This window comes from Benincasa hispida, chromosome 8 (assembly GCF_009727055.1).
Source record: "Benincasa hispida cultivar B227 chromosome 8, ASM972705v1, whole genome shotgun sequence".
NCBI classification, from domain to species: domain Eukaryota; kingdom Viridiplantae; phylum Streptophyta; class Magnoliopsida; order Cucurbitales; family Cucurbitaceae; genus Benincasa; species Benincasa hispida.
This window is the reverse complement of record NC_052356.1, coordinates 55,910,080-55,930,346: the sequence shown is the minus strand read 5'-3', so window position 1 is coordinate 55,930,346 and position 20,267 is coordinate 55,910,080. Positions and strand designations below refer to the sequence as shown.

The window sequence follows — 20,267 nt, the reverse complement described above, 5'->3', positions numbered from 1 at the left end:
GAGACATAATAAGTAAAATGAAGCGAAGACAACCAAATAAAACCCATGACTTCTCTCTCTCTCTATTTTTTTAATCTCCGTAACTTTTTTTTTTTTTTTGAGTAGATTGCATACTTTACAAAAAAAAAAAAAAAAAAAACAATCTCTTCATTAAGATAATGAAATGAGACAAAGCTCAAATTATAAGAGGAATGAACAATCAGCCTAACTCAAGGATCAAAAAGTGCACCCGGGCATCTCAACTAGGTTAATACCCCCATAGCACCCTCATCATATCCAAAATAAACAAAAGAACAATCATGAACAATGATACCAAACAAGAATCCAAATATCAAGAATACAACCCGAGCATAAGATACTACAAAACATAAATAAAATCTATTCTATCTGAAATGCACACAACACCGTGCAACCAAAAAGAAGACAAGGACATGGAAGAGGACTTTAAGGAGCTGGAAAGATGAATGCCCGCCAGTTTATGCTCAATTCTTGAATTGAATATTCTGCAAAATGCTTAGAGCGTGAGCACCAGGAAGTTGCATTCAGCTGGGCTGTCTCAAACCGCTCAAACCAAGCCAATCTCTTGTCATGGAAGACTCGTTGATTTCTTCCAAACCAAATGTCAACTAGCAATGATTTCAAACCAAGCCAATCTCTTGTCATGAGTAGATTGCATACTTGGTAATTTTTTGCAATTCACCCTGTCGCCATATCAATCCTAAAGATATAATTAAAAGAGACTAATTTTCAAATAGAAGATAAATTAGAGACAAACACAACCAATGAAGAACACTGGCCAAAACAAAGAAAACCTTCAACGCACAAAAAACTCAGAGAGAGAGCCCCATAAGAAACCAAAAGAAACCAGTCCAAATAAAGAGAAACATCAAACCAAAAACCTGACAATATTGCATCACGGAAGACCAAAAAACTCTGAAAAATATTTCATTTTCATCAATTCTTTAGGTTGGATTTTTTCAAGATTAAAGAAAGCAATGGTTTTCACCTTTTCTCCATTGTTAATTCACCATGAGCATCTTCTTTGGTTTGAGGAAGCTTTCATTGACCTTGTGCAGTATTCATTAACATCACACTTCTTTTGACATGCTAAGGGTGAGTTTGGGATTATCCAATTAAGTACAAAAAAGAATCGTTTTGGTTGAATTCTCAAATGTATTGTTATAAAAACTTTTGGTTATAGACCAATAGTAACGGCTCCAATTGGTAATAATTAAACAGGTTGGTTGGTTGGTTGGTTGTTAAGGAAATGCTCCATGACGCTTTGTTAGATCATTTGGATGGGCTCTCTATCCTCCTACTACCCTTCATCCTCAGCCTTCAACCAACTCTCCATCCAGTTTTCAAGTTTAAGTATTAGATTATCATGAAAACTAAGAGTATCTATGTCCAAAACACATTCTTAAGTATTTGTAAAGATCACGATTTTATTAGTTTTTTTTCCCAAAAAAAAAAAAGGAAAAAAGAAAAGGCTGCTTTGCATTGATCAAATGAAAAGAGGCTAATGTTCAAAGTACAAGGAAACTTTACCAAAACGAATACAAAGAGGAGACAAGGAGAAAATGACCAAGCAGGAGAAATAAAATCGATTCACTTCACGGGCTTGAACCACTATTAAACCAAAGCGAGTAATCCCATGAAGATGCTCATCATGTTAAGACCATTGAACTCTTTCAAACCAAAGCTTTAACATAAAACTTGAACGCCAACTAAGCTTGAGAAAAGCCACATATAGAGAAAGTGATATAAGAAGAACGGGGGTAATTGGGTAATATTCTAGGTTAATTCCCTTTTTACCCCACTTGTATTAGAATACTATAAATTGGAGTCTTCCCCTCAAATATGAGAAGAATGAATAATACTTTTCCATCAAGTATTCTCCAAGATTCGTAGTCTACATCAAATTGGTATCAGAGCATGAAACGCAGTCAACAACATTGATCCCATGTAAGTTCTAATTTAGAAGCTCGGTCTGGGTCCATAAAAGAAAAAGACATGGTAGAAGTTGATTTCAATGAGATTTAAACAGTTTCCAAGTTGTGTGCGCACGACGGGGAGAAATTCATTAAACTTTAGAAAATTATTTTGGAACCAACATTAGATTAAACTTATTATAATATATATTTATGTTACTATGTATAATTGTCCTTTATCATAATTGTACATAACTAGATTAGGGTTTCTTTGTTCACCTATATATATATGTGTCACTCTAGTCTGAATAATGTAGAGAGTATTTTCCAATATTAAGTAGCCTATCAGAGCCTAATTTATGGTTTTAGATTTTTCTTTTATGACTAGTTCTCACAAGATTGGGTTAGGGTTTTGGAGTTTGGGTCATCGATTTAGAGCGACCATCCATCAATCCCACCAATCTCATGAGGAGTGTCGCCACCATTTGACAAGGTATATCATTCACTGGCATGTGGGAGCTTAGTTTTGCTTCCTGTCACTTGAGTTCATCTCCTCTTTTATTTTTCAGCAATTCTATCCAGTTGTTTTTTTAAGGAAACAACCAAGCAATTTTCATTGATGAAATGAAAATAGGTTAATGCGCAAAATACAAGAATCCTATGAGAGATAACACCATGAAGAGACCTTCAAACGAGAAGAACCGAGCCTATCATCTCACGATAAAGACTTGTTATGAAAAACCCTTTGTGCAGTTGGTTTGGTAAATCGCTATTCGTGTGTTCAAATTTTTGAAGAATACACTTTTGTTTCTAGGATTTCTTGGTGTTTTTTCTAATTTGGTGTTGTTTTCCCTAGTTTCCGATTCTGGTTTTGCTTCCATTCAGTTTGTTTCTTGATTTGTGAGATCTTCTATCCTTGTGTGAGTTTCTAAAGAACGCAATGAAACATGTGGTGGTGCCTAATGTAGTTCCTCTTGCCACCAAGATTACAGAACACAAGTTAAATGGATACTATGATTTTTTTAACGGAAACAAGACTTTTCATTGAAATTGTTGAAAAATAGAATATTTTCCCTAGGGGCATTTTTATCTTTTCATGTGTACCTTAGGGTTTCATCTTTTTCTATTTAAATTGTAGCCTCTGGGCATTACTTTGTATCACATTATTATAATAAAAATTCTCTGCATCCTGGTTTTTTCTCCTTGTACTAGGGTTTTCCACGTAACAAGTGTGTGCCATTTTTTCTTCTCTTTACTTTTCATCATGGTATCAGAGCAAGATGAAACCCTGGCCACCATTGAGGAAAACCCAACAGGAGAATCGCAAGGGCCATCTAGCACTACGAACACAAAAATCGAGGGTGTCATTAAAACAGCCATGGAACGGTATTTTCAGATGATGATGCCCTGGTTTTAGGAGATGATTGGATCAGCCATTGACAAGCCGCACGGATCAAGCTTCGGATTGCACGGGTCTGCTGATTCCGACCCTAGTTAGCCGCACGAACAGGTCGGATTGCACGGATCAACCGCCTATGTTCCAGCCGCTGGTGCTCGAGGTCCAACCGCCCGCAAAGTCCCAACCGCACGCGATGTTCCAGCCCTCGATGTTCGATGTCCAACCGCCCACAAAGTCCCAGCCGAACGTGATGTTCCAGCCCTTGATGTTCCAGTCGTCGGATGACACCCAACCGCACGCGATGAACGTAGTCAGACAGCAGGCGTTGATGTCCAGATGTGACACCCAGTTGCGTGAGTCAGCGCCGATCCGAGCCACAAGCTTCGATCTCTCAAGCCATGTTCTCAAGTCGTCGTCACATATGGCTGCCAGAATCGCTCGCAATTCCTTCCAATCGAGCAGTTCTAATCCTGTCTCTTATACACATCTAGATGTGTATAAGAGACAGGTCAGACAGCAGGCGTTGATGTCCAGATGTGAGACCCAGTTGCGTGAGTCAGCGCCGATCCGAGCCACTAGCTTCGATCTCTCAAGCCATGTTCTCAAGTCGTCGTCACATATGGCTGCCAGAATCGCTCGCAATTCCTTCCAATCGAGCAGTTCTAATCCTTTCCAGCCAAGCGGATCTGACTACGTTGAACAGTTGGCCCAGTTGCAACTTCAGATTAAACAACAAAATGAGTCAATACAGCAGCAGATGGCCAATCTTGGAGAGGCTCTTGGAACTACGTCAAATGATCGGGGAGAAATCTCTAATTGCCCAACTTATTCAGAAAGCCCGGTAACTTCTTTCCCTACTTTATCTACAGCTCAATTATTTTCTAGGAATCCTGCTGAGAATGGCTCTTAAGGGTCGTCATAAACTCGGGTATTTGACTGGTGAAATACCAAAACCTAGACAAGGCAACCCTCTGGAACGCGTATGGAAAGGAGAGGACTCTCTACTCCGATCTATGTTAATAGGGAGTATGGAACCCCAGATTTGATGTTGTGCAAAGTCGAATTCTGGGAACTCGCCCAGTTCGCTTCTTGATGGAAGTATGTTCTAAAATCCGTCTTAAGGAAAATAGGTCTAATGCCATGAATAACCCAGTAATTAAATCAACAGATTCCACTGCGTTTAAAGTGTCAGGAACTGACAAACAGAATGGAAAAGTACCTCCAGTCTGTGAACACTGTAAGAAGCCCTGGCACACTAAGGAGCAATGCTGAAAGCTACATGGTCGTCCTCCAAATGGTAAAAGACGACAATCAGGACCTGGACGTGCTTTAGCAAGTGAATCTACAGCTGGTCATCAACCATAAAATCAAGAGACGAGTCAGAACGGCTCTAGTACAATGGGTATCAGTGCAATCGCACAATCAGGTACGCATCATTCTTGTGGCCTTGTTAATATAAATGGTAGAAAACCATGGATTCTAGACTCAGGAGCTACAGACCATCTAACTGGCACGTCCGACCAGTTATTGTCTTATTACCCGAGTGCTGGGAATGAGAGGATCAGGATCGCTGATGGATTCTTCGCCCCTGTGGCCAAGAAAGGCCGTTTATCACCCTTTGAGGGTTTTGCCCTCCAAGACATTCTACATGTGCCCAAAATTTCCTACAATTTACTATTTGTCAATAAGATTACCAGAGATTTGAAATGTCGTGTTATCTTCTCACCCAATGCTCTACTATTTTTCAGGATCTGAACTCGGAGATGACGATTGGCACTGCCCGGCATGATGGGGATTTCTATTTCCTTACTGAAGATACCTCCTCTAGGATTTGTGATAGGACTAGTTTATTGTCTTCCTGTTTTTCCAATTCTGAGACAGATTATATGTTATGGCACTTTCGTCGCGATCATCCGAGTTTTCATTATATGAAATATTTATTTCCTCACCTATTTCATAATATTAATGTTTCTAACTTGAAATGTGATGTGTGTGTCCAAGCTAAACAACCTCGTGTATCGTTCAAACCCCAACCTTATAAACCTTCGAAACCCTTCACCCTTTTTCATAGTGATGAGTGGGGTCCATCTCCGGTTACAACCACTACTGGCAAACGGTGGTTTGCTTTATAGACAACCACACACCCGGGTCTTCCTCCTTACTGACAAGTCCGAAGTCACCTCTGTCTTCCAGCAGTTCTACAATTCATAAACTCGAGAATCACCATTCTTCGGAGCGATAATGGTCGGGAATTCTTTAATAATAACCTTGGGGAATTCCTTGCCTCTAAAGGAATAATCCATCAAAGTTCATGTGCTTATACCCCGCAACAAAATGGCGTGGCTAAACGGAAAAATCGTCACTTAATTGAGGTTGCTCGGTCACTCATGCTATCCACTTCTCTTCCGTCATATCTTTGGGAAGATGATGTTCTGATATCAGCTCACTTAATAAACCAAATGCCTTCTCGGGTCTTAAAGTTCCAAACCCCTTTTGACTATCGGGTGTGTTGTGTTTGTCCATACCCATGGTCCTAATCTAACCAAATTTACCCCTCGAGCTCAGAAGTGTGTTTTTGTGGGATACCCCCTTCATCAATGCGGGTACAAATGTTACCATCCTTCTTCCCGCAAGTACGTTGTCTCCATGGGTGTCACCTTCTTCGAAGACCGTCCCTTTTTCCCCCTTAGTCCTCTTCTGGAGGAGAGTATAAGTGAAGAGTCCAACTAGGGTCTAAGTTCTTACTTGCTAGACCTTTCTGAGTCCATTCCCGACACAAGTGTCAATGCTCCTATTCTTCCTACCGAGCAAGTTCCATGGATCACGTACTATAGGAGAAATCTTAGAAAGGAAATAGTGCCGCCGATCACTTCTCCGGCTCCAGTACATGAGTCAGAACGAGTGACAGTTCCAAGTACGAAGTCTTTTATTCCTAATAATGATAATATGTATGGTGATAATGCTTGTGTTGAAAGTAGTGTAAGTAGAGACAGTACCGAGAATGTGACTAATGTGGACACTGATCACATTGATAGTACTGACAGTAACAATGACAGTACTGGGAATATGGCTGGTACGGGTGAAGGCAGTAATGAACCCCAAGTTCAGGCTAAAAATGTTGAAGAAGGTACAGATGAGACAAAGTAGGATACTAAGTATGATGAGAAGTCAGAAGATCAGAAAGACCTAGTTAAGACAAAGCAAGATACTAAGTGTGACGAGAAGTCAGAAGAAAAGAAAGATCATGATGCCTCCCTTGACATCCCTATTGCTTTAAGAAAGGAACGAGGTCTTGTACCAAGTACCCAATGCAGAGTTATATACCCTATAGTAACCTGTCTCCAGTGTTCAAAGCGTTAACTACTAGCCTCGACACTATTTCAATACCGAGCAGCATATATGCAGATATGGAAATTCCTGAGTGGAGAGCCGCTGTCATTGAAGAAATGAAAGCTCTTGAGAAGAACGACACATGGGAACGGGTCACTCTTCCTGAGGGACACAAGACAGTTGGTTGCAAATGGGTGTTTACTGTTAAGTATAGACCTGATGGTACGATCGACCGGTACAAGGCACGGTTAGTGGCCAGAGGTGTCACTCAGACCTTTGGGATAGATTACTCAGAGACTTTCTCTCCAATAGCAAAGTTAAATACAATTCGTGTGCTCCTCTCGGTTGCAGTTAATAAGAATTGGCCTTTGCACCAGTTTGATGTGAAGAATGCTTTCCTTAATGGCGAATTAGAAGAAGTTTACATGAGTCCGCCTTCAGGGTTTGAAAAACAGTTCAGTCACAAAGTTTGTAAACTGAAGAAGTCTTTATATGGGTTGAAGCAGTCTCTGAGGGCCTGGTTTAGCAGATTTACTACATTTGTAAAATCGCAAAGGTACAGTCAGGGACATTCAGACCACACCTTGTTTACAAAGAAGTCTGTGTCTAGGAAAATGGCAGTTCTAATTGTGTATGTTGATGACATTGTAATCTTGGGGGATGATGCTTCAGAAATAGACAGATTGAAGAAAAGGATGGCTGAAGAATTCGAGATCAAGGATCTTGGAAGATTAAGGTATTTTCTCAGAATGGAGGTGGCCCGATCGAAGGAAGGCATCTTTGTCTCTCAACGAAAGTATACGCTAGATTTGCTTAAAGAGACAGGTATGACAGAATGTAAACCAGTTGACACTCCTATGGAAGCAAATACTAAGCTAAGTGATCTGAGTAGTAGTGCACCAGTTAACAAGGAGAGGTATCAACGTTTGGTCGGGAAGCTCATTTATCTCTCCCATACGAGACCAGATATTGCACATACAGTAAGCGTGGTTAGCCAATTTATGCAGTCTCCTTATGAAAAACATATGAAGGGAATATTGGTTATTTTTAGGAAGAGAAGTAGGGTTTTTAAATTGGCATTGGGATGCGTGCGAAAGGACAAAAAAAAGGGGGTTTCTTTTTCCCTTTCCTTTCTTCTTCTTCTTCTTCTTCCTCCAGCCCCCCCCCCCCCCCAATTTGCTACAGTCGCTTCGCCGGTCGTCTCCTTCTTCCGATCCGCCCGCCGTTGACCCCGACGGCAAGCCACGCCGTCCGTTCCGTACAGGGCCCAACCGCGCCGTCTGCTTCTACTCCGCGCCGCAGGTTTCCAGTTCGTGCCCTCTGCTTCTGTTTCGCGCGAGGCCCAGTCGCGCGAGCCTCTTCGACGCTGCTGTTCGTCCGCCGCACGTCGATAGTTGAAGCCCGACGCGCGTCAGAGTTTCCCTAGTTCGTTTTGCAAACCGGAATAGTGTCGGTTGTCGTCGTTTTGCGGCAATCCGGTGGTCTGTTGGGGGTAAGTTGTTTTCTTGGCAGCCCATTGTCATTTGAGGATTCTTGGGCCTAAGCTAACATTCACCTATGGATTTTGTAATTGGTTTCAGGAACGTGTGTCGGTAAAGGAAGTCCTCGACGGAGTAGGGTCTTGTTTTGGACAGTAAGCTATCCTGAAGTAAGTGGTTTACTGCTGGTTGCCCTAGGATGTTGTTAGGCCTACTGTGAGATATTTCTTATTTCATATGTGAAACTGTGATGAAATCTGCTATGGGTTTTATGCTGAATTCGATGTGTTGAATTTGAAGTATTTCTTGCTGTGATGAATTTGGATGTAAGGATTAAAGGATATTGTGATAAGGTTGAAGCATGGATATAATGTGTTAAGGCTTGATGTTGAGTACTGAGTATGAGTTATGGGTAAGTATTGATGTATGAGTTATGAGCAGACTGAAACAGTTGATGGAAATATGGGGAACGGTGTTAAAGTCTGATCTTGAGTCATGGCCTTAACTGCATGTTTATGTTTAATTATGTACTGGATGTTTGTAAGCTTATGTCCATATGAGATTCTAGTGACTGTTAGTGTACCATTGGACCATGCACATCGCATGTGTGAGCCTTCAGGCCACACCCTATGTTTATGAACGGTGTCCTTTTTGGGATCACCACTTGTAATTATGTTGTGACCTTTGAGTCACTACTTACGAAAGCGTGCCTTCGGGTTCGCCCCTTATGCCTATGCCTATGCCTATGCCTATGTTTATGATGCCTTTGTGCATTTTTGGTCCAATAGATAAATTAATAGGTCATTGAGTGGGCCCAGTGGTGGGCCACTTACTAAGTATATTTTTTATACTCACCCTTTTCTCTCCCTATTTTTCAGGTAAGAGTAATGACAGAGATAGACTGGCACATGACAAGAGAGATCCGTGATCTGGCCATTAGGACGTTTCACTGCTTCCGCATATAGTATTCTGTTCTAAATTCTGGTTTAGGAGTTGGGTGTCTTTCACTTTTATGCAAAATATATCAATTTTATTATTTAATTTCAAATAGATGTTCTAGTAGAAGTTAGGGGTACCCCGCCTAGTAAATTATTTTATTTTGTTTTGTTTTAGTTTTATTCATTATTATTTAATTATGTTTTCCCATCGTTGCTCGTTTGAGCATTATTAAATAAAATCTTGGCTCTTTAATTTGATGATTTAAAGGACATTGTAAGATTGAGTTTATGCATGCATGAAGTAGCGTCCTAGAATGTTGTAGGAAACTAAGGTCGTTATAGTCGAAGCTGAATACAGGACCATGAGCCTTGGGATATGCGAAGAAATATGGCTGGAAAAGGTCCTAATTGATCTTAACCAAAGTCATGATGGACCAATGAAACTCTACTGTGATAACAAGGCTACTATAAGCATTGCAAACAACCCTATTCAGCATGACAAAATGAAGCATGTAGAGATTGACAGACATTTTATCAAAGAAAAGCTTGATAGTGGAAATATTTGTGTTTCCTATATTCCTTCTAGTCAACAGATTGCAAATGTACTCACAAAAGGACTATCACGACAACTCTTTGACTCATGTGTTAGCAAGTTGGGTCTCGTTGATATCTACGCTCCAACTTGAGGGGGAGTGTTGAAAAATAGAATATTTGCCCTAGGGACATTTTCGTCTTTTCATGTGTATCCTAGGGTTTCATCTTTTTCTATTTAAACTGTAGCATTTGGGCATTACTTTGTATCACATTATTATAATAAAAGTTCTCTACATCGTGGTTTTTTCTCCCTGTACTAGGGTTTTCCACGTAACAAGTGTGTGCCATTTTCTCTTCTCTTTACTTTTCATCAGAAATAATGAAATGAGTTTAATGCTCAGAGTACAAAATAGGAAACAAAATATAAAACTATCAACTAAAATTTGTCGGTACAAAAAGAGTAATCCAAGATTTAACTAATTTAAGAGGAGATAAATGCATTCTAATTTAAACAAATGTCTTGACTTGAGTAATCTGCAAAATGTTTGGAAAGAGAGTGCCATGAAGAAGCTTTAACTTGATCTCATAACGATCAAACTAAGGAAGTGGCTCGATTGGAGTCAAATAATTCAACTTTATCTACGAATTACTGATATAGATGATCATATGATTGAGGATCAACCAACAGATGATGTGGAAAAGCTTCCTATGAGATGATGCTTGATTGTATCTTCAAATCAAGAATTTCATTGATAGTGAGGTAGTTGATTTGGTTCATCATTGCAATCTTGATGGAGATATTAGAATTTTTACAAATTTCTATATTCCGGAAAAGAGTATGTCATCGAGTGGTTGAAGTATGCATGCAGTTTTTTCGTGCAAAGTAGAAAGAAGAATTTGTTATGAGTTATTTTATGAGACTTAAGAAGACAAAGATGTGGAGCTTGCTTTGTTATTACCTTTTAGCACAAATGTAAATATTCAACAAGCTCAACGAGCCAGATGGCTGTTATGATTTTCTTGAATGGACTTTTACCTAAATTTGGAATGGCTAAAACACATACTATTGACTCTGAGATCCCATTGTTGAAAGGTGCATTTGGTCATGTTCTTTATATAGTGAGTTCTCAATTTGGTTCGTCTGCTCCTCAATCCAACAGTGCTCTTATTAGCAAAAATAATAATCCCAAAGTTACTAAAGGGATGGACACAAGTATTTAGAGAACTAGTTATGACAATCAAAGACCGGGCTTTTAAGAGATTGTATGTCACTACTGCCATAAGTATGGTTATCTCATATGTGACTGTAGAAAGTTGTTGTATAAGAACCAACGGCCTCAACTTGCTCAGATTTCTTCCACCAATGATATGGGTGAGAAGTCGATCACCATTTCTATAGATGATTTTGCTAAATTTCAGGTGTACCAAGAGTCATTGCAAGCACCATTTTCGTCTAATCCTATTGCAACTATGGTTGAGCCAAGATAAATCAATGCCTTCTTACATCATCTACCAAATGGATCATCGACTCTAGTGTCACAGCCCATATGACAGGTAATTCTAGCTTATTTTCTACATCTTTTTCCCATGTCCCATATCTATTTATCACTTTGGCAGATAGATCAACATCCCCTGTTCTTGGATCTGGCACCATTAATCTCACCCCATCTCTTTCTCTATCTTCTGCTTTACATTTTCCGCAACTATCTTTTAACTTGATTTCTGTAAGTAAATTTACTCATGACCTTAACTGTTTTGTCTCGTTTGTTCATGTTTACTGCTTGTTTCAGGATCATATGACAAAGAAGATTCTTGGTAGAGGATCTGAGTTGGGGGGCTTTTACATTTTTTACCACCAAATACCAAAAGTTATGGCCTGCTCTGGAGTTATATCCCCGCTTGAAGTTCACTAATCACTACCATTTGGGTCATCCATTTTTGTTGGTGTTGAAGAAACTTTATCCAAAATTTCATTGTCTTCATTGTCATTTATGCATAGTTGTCCTTTATCGTAACTGTACATACCTAGATTAGGGTTTCTCTGTTCATCTATATATGTGTAACTCTAATATGAATAATATAGAGTATTTTCCAATACTAAGTACAAAACTCGTTTATGGCTGGTAAGGCCATGGTGAAGTTTAAAGCAAGAGAAGCTGGATTGAATTTTGAGGGAAAAATGAAAAATTATTGGAGATTCTCATTTGAAGATTGAGAAATGGTCCAGAGATGAGCATTCATTACATGAAGTCATTGTGGGATATGGAGGATGGTTTTCGATGTCCAATTTATCGTTAACTATCTGGAAGAGCAATGTCTTTGAGGCTACTAGAAAGCATTTTGGGGGTTGATTAGCATTTCTACCCAAACTTCAAATCTTTTGGATTGCACAGGAGCCCATATTCAAGTGAAGAAGAATCTTTGTGGTTCGGTTCTAGCTTAGTCAATGACTCATCATCATCAATTGTGCTTGTCTCTAATATTTGTCTTCTAATTGGAGGTCTTGTATTTTGGAGCATTAGTCACTTTTCATTACATCAATGAATTTTTTGTTTCCTTTTCAATAAAAGAAGTCGAGAATGCCAAGATTGATGATTTTTTCCTCAGATTTAGACACATTCCCTCTTTTGATCCTCCAAGTTTTTTTTTTTTTTTTTTTTTTTTTGGAAAAGGAAACGATTCATTATATTAAGATAAATGTGACCTAAAGCCTAAAGTACAAGAGGATTATACGATGAGCAAAGCAAAAACTAAGACTTAAGGATCAGCAGGCGCACCCAAGCATCTCAACTAGGTTGACACCCCCTTAGCGCCCTCATCACATATAAAGAAACGAGAAATAAAACTATTAATTAGAGAAGTCAAAAACATGAGACAAAACAGCATAACTAGGCCCAAACAATGGCCGAAGAAGGGGGAAAACTTAAAATTAGACAAGCTGAACTAGACGAGGGAGAGCAAACAGCTGGCTAAGCTAAGATCCATCATTGGGATGGGAGATAAAAGCTCTCCAATTGAGATTGAAATCCGTTTAACTATAGCTATTAAAATGCTTGGAGAGGATACTCCATGAAGAAGCATGATGACGGGCAGATTCGAGGCGATCTTGACACTCAAGAGATTTATCATATAACACCCTTTGATTTCTCTCAAACCATAATTCTGCCAAGAGAGCTTTGACCGCATTAAACCAAAGTAATCGGCTGGAATTATGCAGACTTGTTCCAGTTAGAAGTTGCAGCACGTTTTCCCTGAAATCATTGCTCATAACCCATGAGAGATTGAAGATGGACAGCAACTTGTCCCAGCACCAAGCTGAGTATGAGCACGAAAAGAAGAGGTGGAGAGGATCTTTGTTAAAGTGAAGGCACAACAGGCAGATTGAAGGGGAGAGGGAGTTGGATGGCAACTTGTTTTGTAAAACCGAGGCTCATCAAAATTTATGACTTTTCAAATTTTATTAATTTAAAAAAGGTGGAACAAGTAATGGAAGATAAAGGATCATCAAGTGCAGGTCCGGTTTTTAGTCAATCAACTATTACATCTAGGTCCCGTTTTTAGTCAATCAACTATTGCATCATCAAATTCAGGAGATTCTTTCACCAAGGGAGTTTTGATTTCAGATTCTCCTACACAACCATCCAATGATATTGATTCGAATGGGGATTTAATCATGAGCCTAAGCAGTGTGGAAGAAGCCCAAATTCTTGAAGAGACCCATCATATTGAATTAGAAAAGAATTATTATCTAATGGAAGATTATTTTGCTGAAGCCTATGATAATCTATTCTTAGATAATCAGGTGGAGTTACCACTGAAATCCGCAGATGAAGCTTCTTCGATTAAGGAGCAGATTTCTCATCCAGTTCCTACCAAATTTGAGTCTTTGGTGAAGGTTTGTGGTATACAACTTAATCAAGAGACCACCTGACTTCCCAAAAGCAGCAACATCAATCCAGCTTACATCTCAAGAACACCAAAGAGACTTAGTGCAAGGTAAATCAAAGTCAGCACATTTTGTTTCATGAATAAGCACCAAATCTGGACTATGAACTCTGGATAAATCTTTTCAAGGAAACACATTTACATTTATCTCCAAGACCACGAGTATTCCACGATATTAATTTCATCCCTAACCAAAACCACCCCTCAAGACTTTAACTTTTGACGATTGATTTAGGATTGACTTCAACTGTAAAACACAAATTTCAACAAGAGAAGCAAATTTAGCAGGTATAGATGGTGACTTATCTACCGATGATAAAACTGTCTTTAGCTCTTCTAATTCTTGGTCCTTTTCTCCATTTTGAAACAAACTATCGAAACCCATCCTTATAATAGTCCTCTGGGTCATTTGTTTCCTTATTTCAGTCACCAATTCAGCAAAATTTCAAGATCAAATAAGTTAAAGTGTCACTTCTGAATCACACTTCAGAATCTTGAAGTCTTTCTTTATCTTCTATACCTTGCAAGTTCCCCCCGTTAATTGAGCTTTGTGGTTTGCAGATGCGTGAAATTCCAGCTTTCAACGTCTCAGAAAAATGCTAAGAAGATTCACAAGGAATTCTTTTTAATGCTTCAACGAAGGTTTTGTGGAATACTCAAGGTTCCTGCATTTTTGGAAAGACCAGCTGCCTTCATAATTGGAGTTTGGTTGTTATCTTTTACCCAAGAAGCTCTTTAGTAGAATTAATTGTTGACTTTTAATGGCAGCAAAGAGAGGCAGTCGGAGGATTGTCGAAGGAGATGCTAAGGTTTGGAGAATAGAGGGTTGGGGGGTTGGAAGGAGAAAGAGAACATTAGTTCCCGGCAGAACTTTAAACATTAAATTTTTTTTTTTAACTAGAACAAAAATATCTATTTGCTATATTCCAGGAATGAGAAACTATATATCAATCTCATAAACATCAAGAAGGAACATGACGAATAAGTTGAAAGATGAGAAACCAATTAGAAGATACATAAAATGATTTAAAAGATTAAATATACACAATAACACAAGGAACTGGTGCTCAAGTCTCGGTTCTCACCTCATATGCAGCACTTATCTCTTTGAACCTGTCTTCTGATCCAGGGTCCTTGTTCACATCTGGATGGTACTGTTCGAATAAAAATAAAAAATGGGGGAATCATTTGGAACATAGTGTAGTATAGTTCATCTTAATAATCAAATACAAAGAAGATGCCCGTGGGCCTATTCCATGAGGTGGAAACCGAGACTCCCATTTGAGCAAAGACAGAGTAACTTCAACTTGTATACCTTTACAAAAGATAAAGAAGATAAAGTTCCAGTTAAGGGATCCACAAACTATTAGCACCAAAATAAAGGCTATTCAACCAAAATTTAAAAGATAATAATTAAAAAAATAAAAATAAAACCTGCTAGTGAAAGGTTATGGAGACTGGATTTCATTTGTTGTTTGAAAAGTGGAATATGTTTCGACATAGTCGGCCACTACTAGTGAAAGGTTATGGAGGCTGGATTTCGATTAAAATCCTTCCTCCGGACTACTGAGGAGAATGTTATAATATGTATGTATAATATTATGAATATTATGTATAGTAGTCCTTTATAGTAATTGTACATTTCCTAGATTAAGGTTTCTTGCTTGCAAATATATATATCTTTATTCTGAATAAAACAATATAGTATATTCTCAAAAAGTACAAAGTACATGGTATCAAAACCATCCAAGATTTTTGCTTTTTCTTTACAGATACATTAGGGTTTGTGTTGCTCACAACGTTAGGGTTTGCATTTGGGTCAAGTTCAGGTGACCTTTTGTTGACACCACCACAACTCAGGAGGAGCGTTGTTGCTGTTCGCCCCATTCTGCCATTTACATTGCCGGAAAACACTGCACGTGAGCCTCATGGGCCGCCGGCAGGTTTTGTCCCTGTCGCCATGTGCCAGCACATGGTTATTATAATATTTTTTTTAATGGACTTTTACCTGAATTTGGAAGGGCTAAAACACAAATTTTTTTCTGATTTTAAAACTTCGTCATTAGATTTTAACTTCTTATTTTCGTAATAAATTTGGATTGAGGGCCTTTCAAATTCCCTTTTGATTGGTTGAAAGGAGATGTCTTATCTTCTTGCCTGGTTGTGTCTCTCATTTTATGGAATGGAATTTCTGTATCTCTCTTCTTCTTTTTTTTCTTTTTCTTCTTTATTGAAAAAGGATACAGCACTTTTTATTAAGGGAACGAAAAGAGATTAATGCCCAAAAATACAGGGATACAAAAAATAAAGACAAAACAAGAAAAAAAACAAACAGAGACAACTAAAATCCAAAACCCAAAATTAGGAAGGAACGATGAAAGCATTCCAACCACTACATATATCCTAATTGAAAATGATGTAGCCAAATCCTAATCTAATCCTAATCCTAATCAATCGTGGAAACTAATCTTAATCCCAATCAACTAAGAACTTGACCAAGATACCCTAATTTAGCCTAATCCTACAACATCATTTGTGGTAATCAATTATTTTTCTAGTATACTTTAATAAAATGAACGATTTACTTTGAAGCGTCCTAAAAAGTAATTGCAAACTGAATCACCTTTATTTATAAACTTCTAGTCCTAAAATGTTTGTCTTCGTGAGAAGTTACAGCAAGCAATTTTTACCATTTTAAAATTTCTACTTAGCAGAAGTTAAGTCTTAAGAGCCTAAACAAAATCTGACTTCTTAAAAATAATAATCAGCGTCCTAGCAGCTGAATTCTCAAAAGTAAGCTTCTTAATGTGTACAACAAACTTATTCTACCTCAACTTCTCTCTCTTTCTCTTTCTCTCTCTCTCTCTCTCTGNNNNCAGATGCGCTGATGTACAGCCGCGAGAGCTAATTGCATAACATATGTGATATACCATATACGTAGCGCTTGAAATTTCATTCATCTTTCAAGTCTCTAGTTTCTCATTACCTCTCCCACAGTGCAGTTCCATTCCATTTTCAACCCCCTAATTCGCTTTGCTATGGACCAAGAAGCCCGTAAAAATCAAGAACACACTAATAGCAGAATTCAAAACAGAAAATACCTTACGAGCGAGTTTCTTATATGAGTTTTTTATATCCTGCAGTGTGGCATTCCGGCTAACATTCAACGTTGAATAGTGATCAGTAGCGGTGCCCCTTGTTGCTGCTGCACCACAGCTTACAAATGTTAAGCGACTTCTGGTTTGAAAATCCCTTCTCCTGAGTGGGCCAACAAGACGGGAAAATCCGGAATAGTGTGAGCTGGAACCAAAGTAAGGAGAAGGTGGAATTGGAAAATTTAACACGTTACGAATTGGAAATAGAGAAACTAGTCGAAATTTAGATGCTGGGAGGTTGGCATTGCAGGGACTGCGAATACCATTTGGTGGCATTATTGCTCGTGGTTGAGCGCAGGACTTCACGGGCAAATTGCCAAATATAGTCGAAAGGAAAATAATAACAAAGACATTTAGGTGAATTTTATTTTGAAAGGCTGATAGGACGTTGTAACCATGAAATGACCATTTTATCCTCTAAAAAGCCCTAATCTATATCTTCAATACTATATATATAAATGGGACTAAAAAGAGAGAATTTTTATCTTCGTTTCTACCCTTTCTTTTTTTAAAATATCTATTTTATCCTTATATCCATCGTTCTAAAATCACATACTTTCAAAGACATCTCATCCATAAAAAAAATGCAAATCTTAACAATATAATGAAGGTTATTATACATTCTAAAATCACTTTCTTTTTTAAGACACATCATAAAAAGATTTAAATCCTAACAATATAATGAAGAGTTATAAAAAGAAGATTACTTGGGAAGTAACAAAAAATTATATATCTTTCAAATATCTCTCGAAAGAAACTTTGGTATGGTGATGATAGTAGAGGAGAAATCTTTGCCGACATGAGCGTTTTTCATGAGGCACATCATGTCTCCCGACAATTTTTTTGTTAGTTTCCTTTTGTTACCGTCTAACAAAATAATAGAAGTTATTTTTCCTTTATTGATATTTTTTTCCTTTTGCCAATAAATTCATATGATTAAACTTAAAACGAATGCTTTCTAAAATTGGTCATGAATGAATAGAAAATTGCTTGAAAAATTAGAAGAAATTTAGATGGTCTTCAAAATATCTCTCAATGCTAGACCAACAATCTTCTAAAAGAAACTTTTATGGTGTGGTGGTGATAGTAAGTGGAGTAATCTTTGTCGGCGTAAGTGTTTTTTTATGAGGCACATCATGTAGCCCAACAATTTTTTAATTCAATTATTAGTTTTTTTTTCCTTTACCACCATCTAACAATAGAAGAGAAGTTCTTTTTTCTTTATTAATATTTTTTTCTTTTATCAATAAATTTAGATGTTTAAACTTAAAATGAATTATTTCTAAAATTGTTCACGAATGAAAATAATTAATGTAGTTAAGTAATGATGTTTGTTTGTTTTTTTATTCTGAATACTTTTTATTTGAAGGCTTTTGATTTGAGAGGATTATTTATTTGACTCACTTGCCACATGAAGGGGCAATCCACAATTCCTACAAAATAGTCCTTTCTAAAATATTTTAATATACATTTTTATGAACTTCTTTCATAATTTTTTGTAAATTTCTCCCCTACGTGTCTATCGATCTCATGAAATATGTAAGTGCTTATTTGATGTAGTATTTATTTGATCGTATTTACTTTTAGTGTTGGATTCGATTTATGGGCTTATTGTTTTTTTCCCTATATATTACTTTATTAAAATTAGGAATACATGCTTATTTAGTTAGTCTATTTAATTAATTTATTATTTCCTAAACCTTTTATTGACTCGTTTTGATAAAGAAGAATGGGAAGTCAAGTATGTGCATTTTCTATTTCATAGATGATGACCAATTTGATTTTTATGTAACTATAGTGGATTTAGTAGATTTAGATATGAAAAAAAATAGAAAAAGAGAGATACAGAGGGAGGTCGAGATACTGAGGGGTAAGGAGGAGATATGGAGAGAGGAGAGAGTTAGTAAGCAAAATTGATTATTCTTAATTTTAAAAAGCACGATCAATTTCATCTTTCTCCTTTTTGTTAATTCAATTATTATATTAATTTTTCTTTATTATTATAAATTTTCTTATATTTTTCTCGGTACTATAAATTTGCGGTTATATTTAATACAAGATATATTAGTGAGCACTCTTTACTTTTCTCAAGTTGATGAAGTAAGATAACAAATTAATTATATTCATTTTTTTAGTATTTTTATCTTCTAAAAAAGTGTATGCTACTTGAGATTTAGAAATTATATTAAAAATAATTATTATTAGCTTTTTTCTAAATCAAATACAACCAAAAAAAAAAAAAATTGAGAGAGTTTTGTAAATGAAATATTGTAAATAGTTTAAAATTATAATAATGAGATTTATGAAGAAAAAATTTGTGTGAGGTTTTACTTTTAAAATTTTTAGATGAAGTATATGTTTTCCATTTTAAATATAGCATAATATCAAAACGGTTGGTAAATATATCTTTAACCACAATTTCTTTTCTTTTCTTTTCTTTTTTTTTTTTGGCATAATTTATACATATAAAATCCAACCAACATTTGAAACACACACAAAATAATAATAATTTATGGGTAGATAATAGAACACATTTAGTAAAAATTTATGGGAGAAAAAAATATAGAATAATTTTAGAAATTTGTAGAGCTTGGAGGTTAACACAATTGGAGCAACTCAAGAAGTAGACAATGAAAAAGGTTAGAGTATTTTAATAAATATCATTATATCCGAATACTTTAAGGGGCCTTTTTAAATATAAAAAAATATCTAAAAATATTCATACTTTATAGCAAAGTACAAGTCTTTTGGAACTTTTTACTATAAAGTGTAAATATTTTTAAAATTTTTTTATTTACAAGAATTTTACATACTTAAAATATTATTTTATATCCTAAAACTACATATAAATTAATATTTTATATTAATATTTGTGACCAATCATGTTAGAAAACAAATACATTTTAACATACTCCATCAAAAATTAAAGAAAAATGATAGAGTACCTCTTTATCTATAATGAGTTCCTGATTTTCAACGTTTCCTTTCTAAAGAAATAAACATTATGAAATTTGATAATTTATGTGTATTTATCAATATACATTTTTTATTTTTATATATAAATCATGAAAAGAGTATCAACCCGAATGGTTGTGTCTTATTGGCATCAAAAGACACATAGGAATGTGAGCTATTTAATTACTTAAATGTAAATTTATTTTGACACATGCCTTTGCTTATCTGGTTTGATGATTAATAAGAAAGTTTTATTTTTTCTTTTTACTAATTAGATTTTTTTGTGTTACATGAAAATAAAAATGTGACGATGATGATAGTCATGATGAAGGAAAATAATTTTTTTGCTTTATCAAGTAGAACCATCATTTTAGCCCAATTTTGTAATTTGTATCAATCTTTTTGCTTCTTTAGCTTTTTTTTTTTCCATTGTTAGTTTCTTTGGGTCTTTTCCTGTCTTTGGTTGACTTTTTTAATTAATATTATGTTATTTTAAAATTAATTATATTTTTATTTAATTAGCAAGAATTGATCTTTAAAATAATATAATTATTCACAAACCAAGATATGTGTAAAAACAAACTTAAATATTTAAAATAATA

The 20,267-nt window shown here is 36.4% G+C and overlaps 1 protein-coding gene across 1 annotated transcript in view; it reads right to left on the bottom strand.

The window, feature by feature from the left end:
• LOC120082833 (chaperone protein DnaJ) overlaps positions 1-17,052 on the bottom strand; it is an 84,342-nt gene extending 67,290 nt beyond the window's left edge. Inside the window, exons 1-2 of the mRNA XM_039038165.1 lie at positions 16,657-17,052; positions 14,641-14,709 (exon numbers count right to left, since the gene is read on the bottom strand). Coding sequence (XP_038894093.1) covers positions 14,641-14,709; positions 16,657-16,986 — 399 coding nt within the window. The 5' untranslated portion in view covers positions 16,987-17,052. The remainder of the gene's footprint in view (positions 1-14,640; positions 14,710-16,656) is intronic.
• Between the last annotated feature and the right edge of the window lie 3,215 nt (positions 17,053-20,267).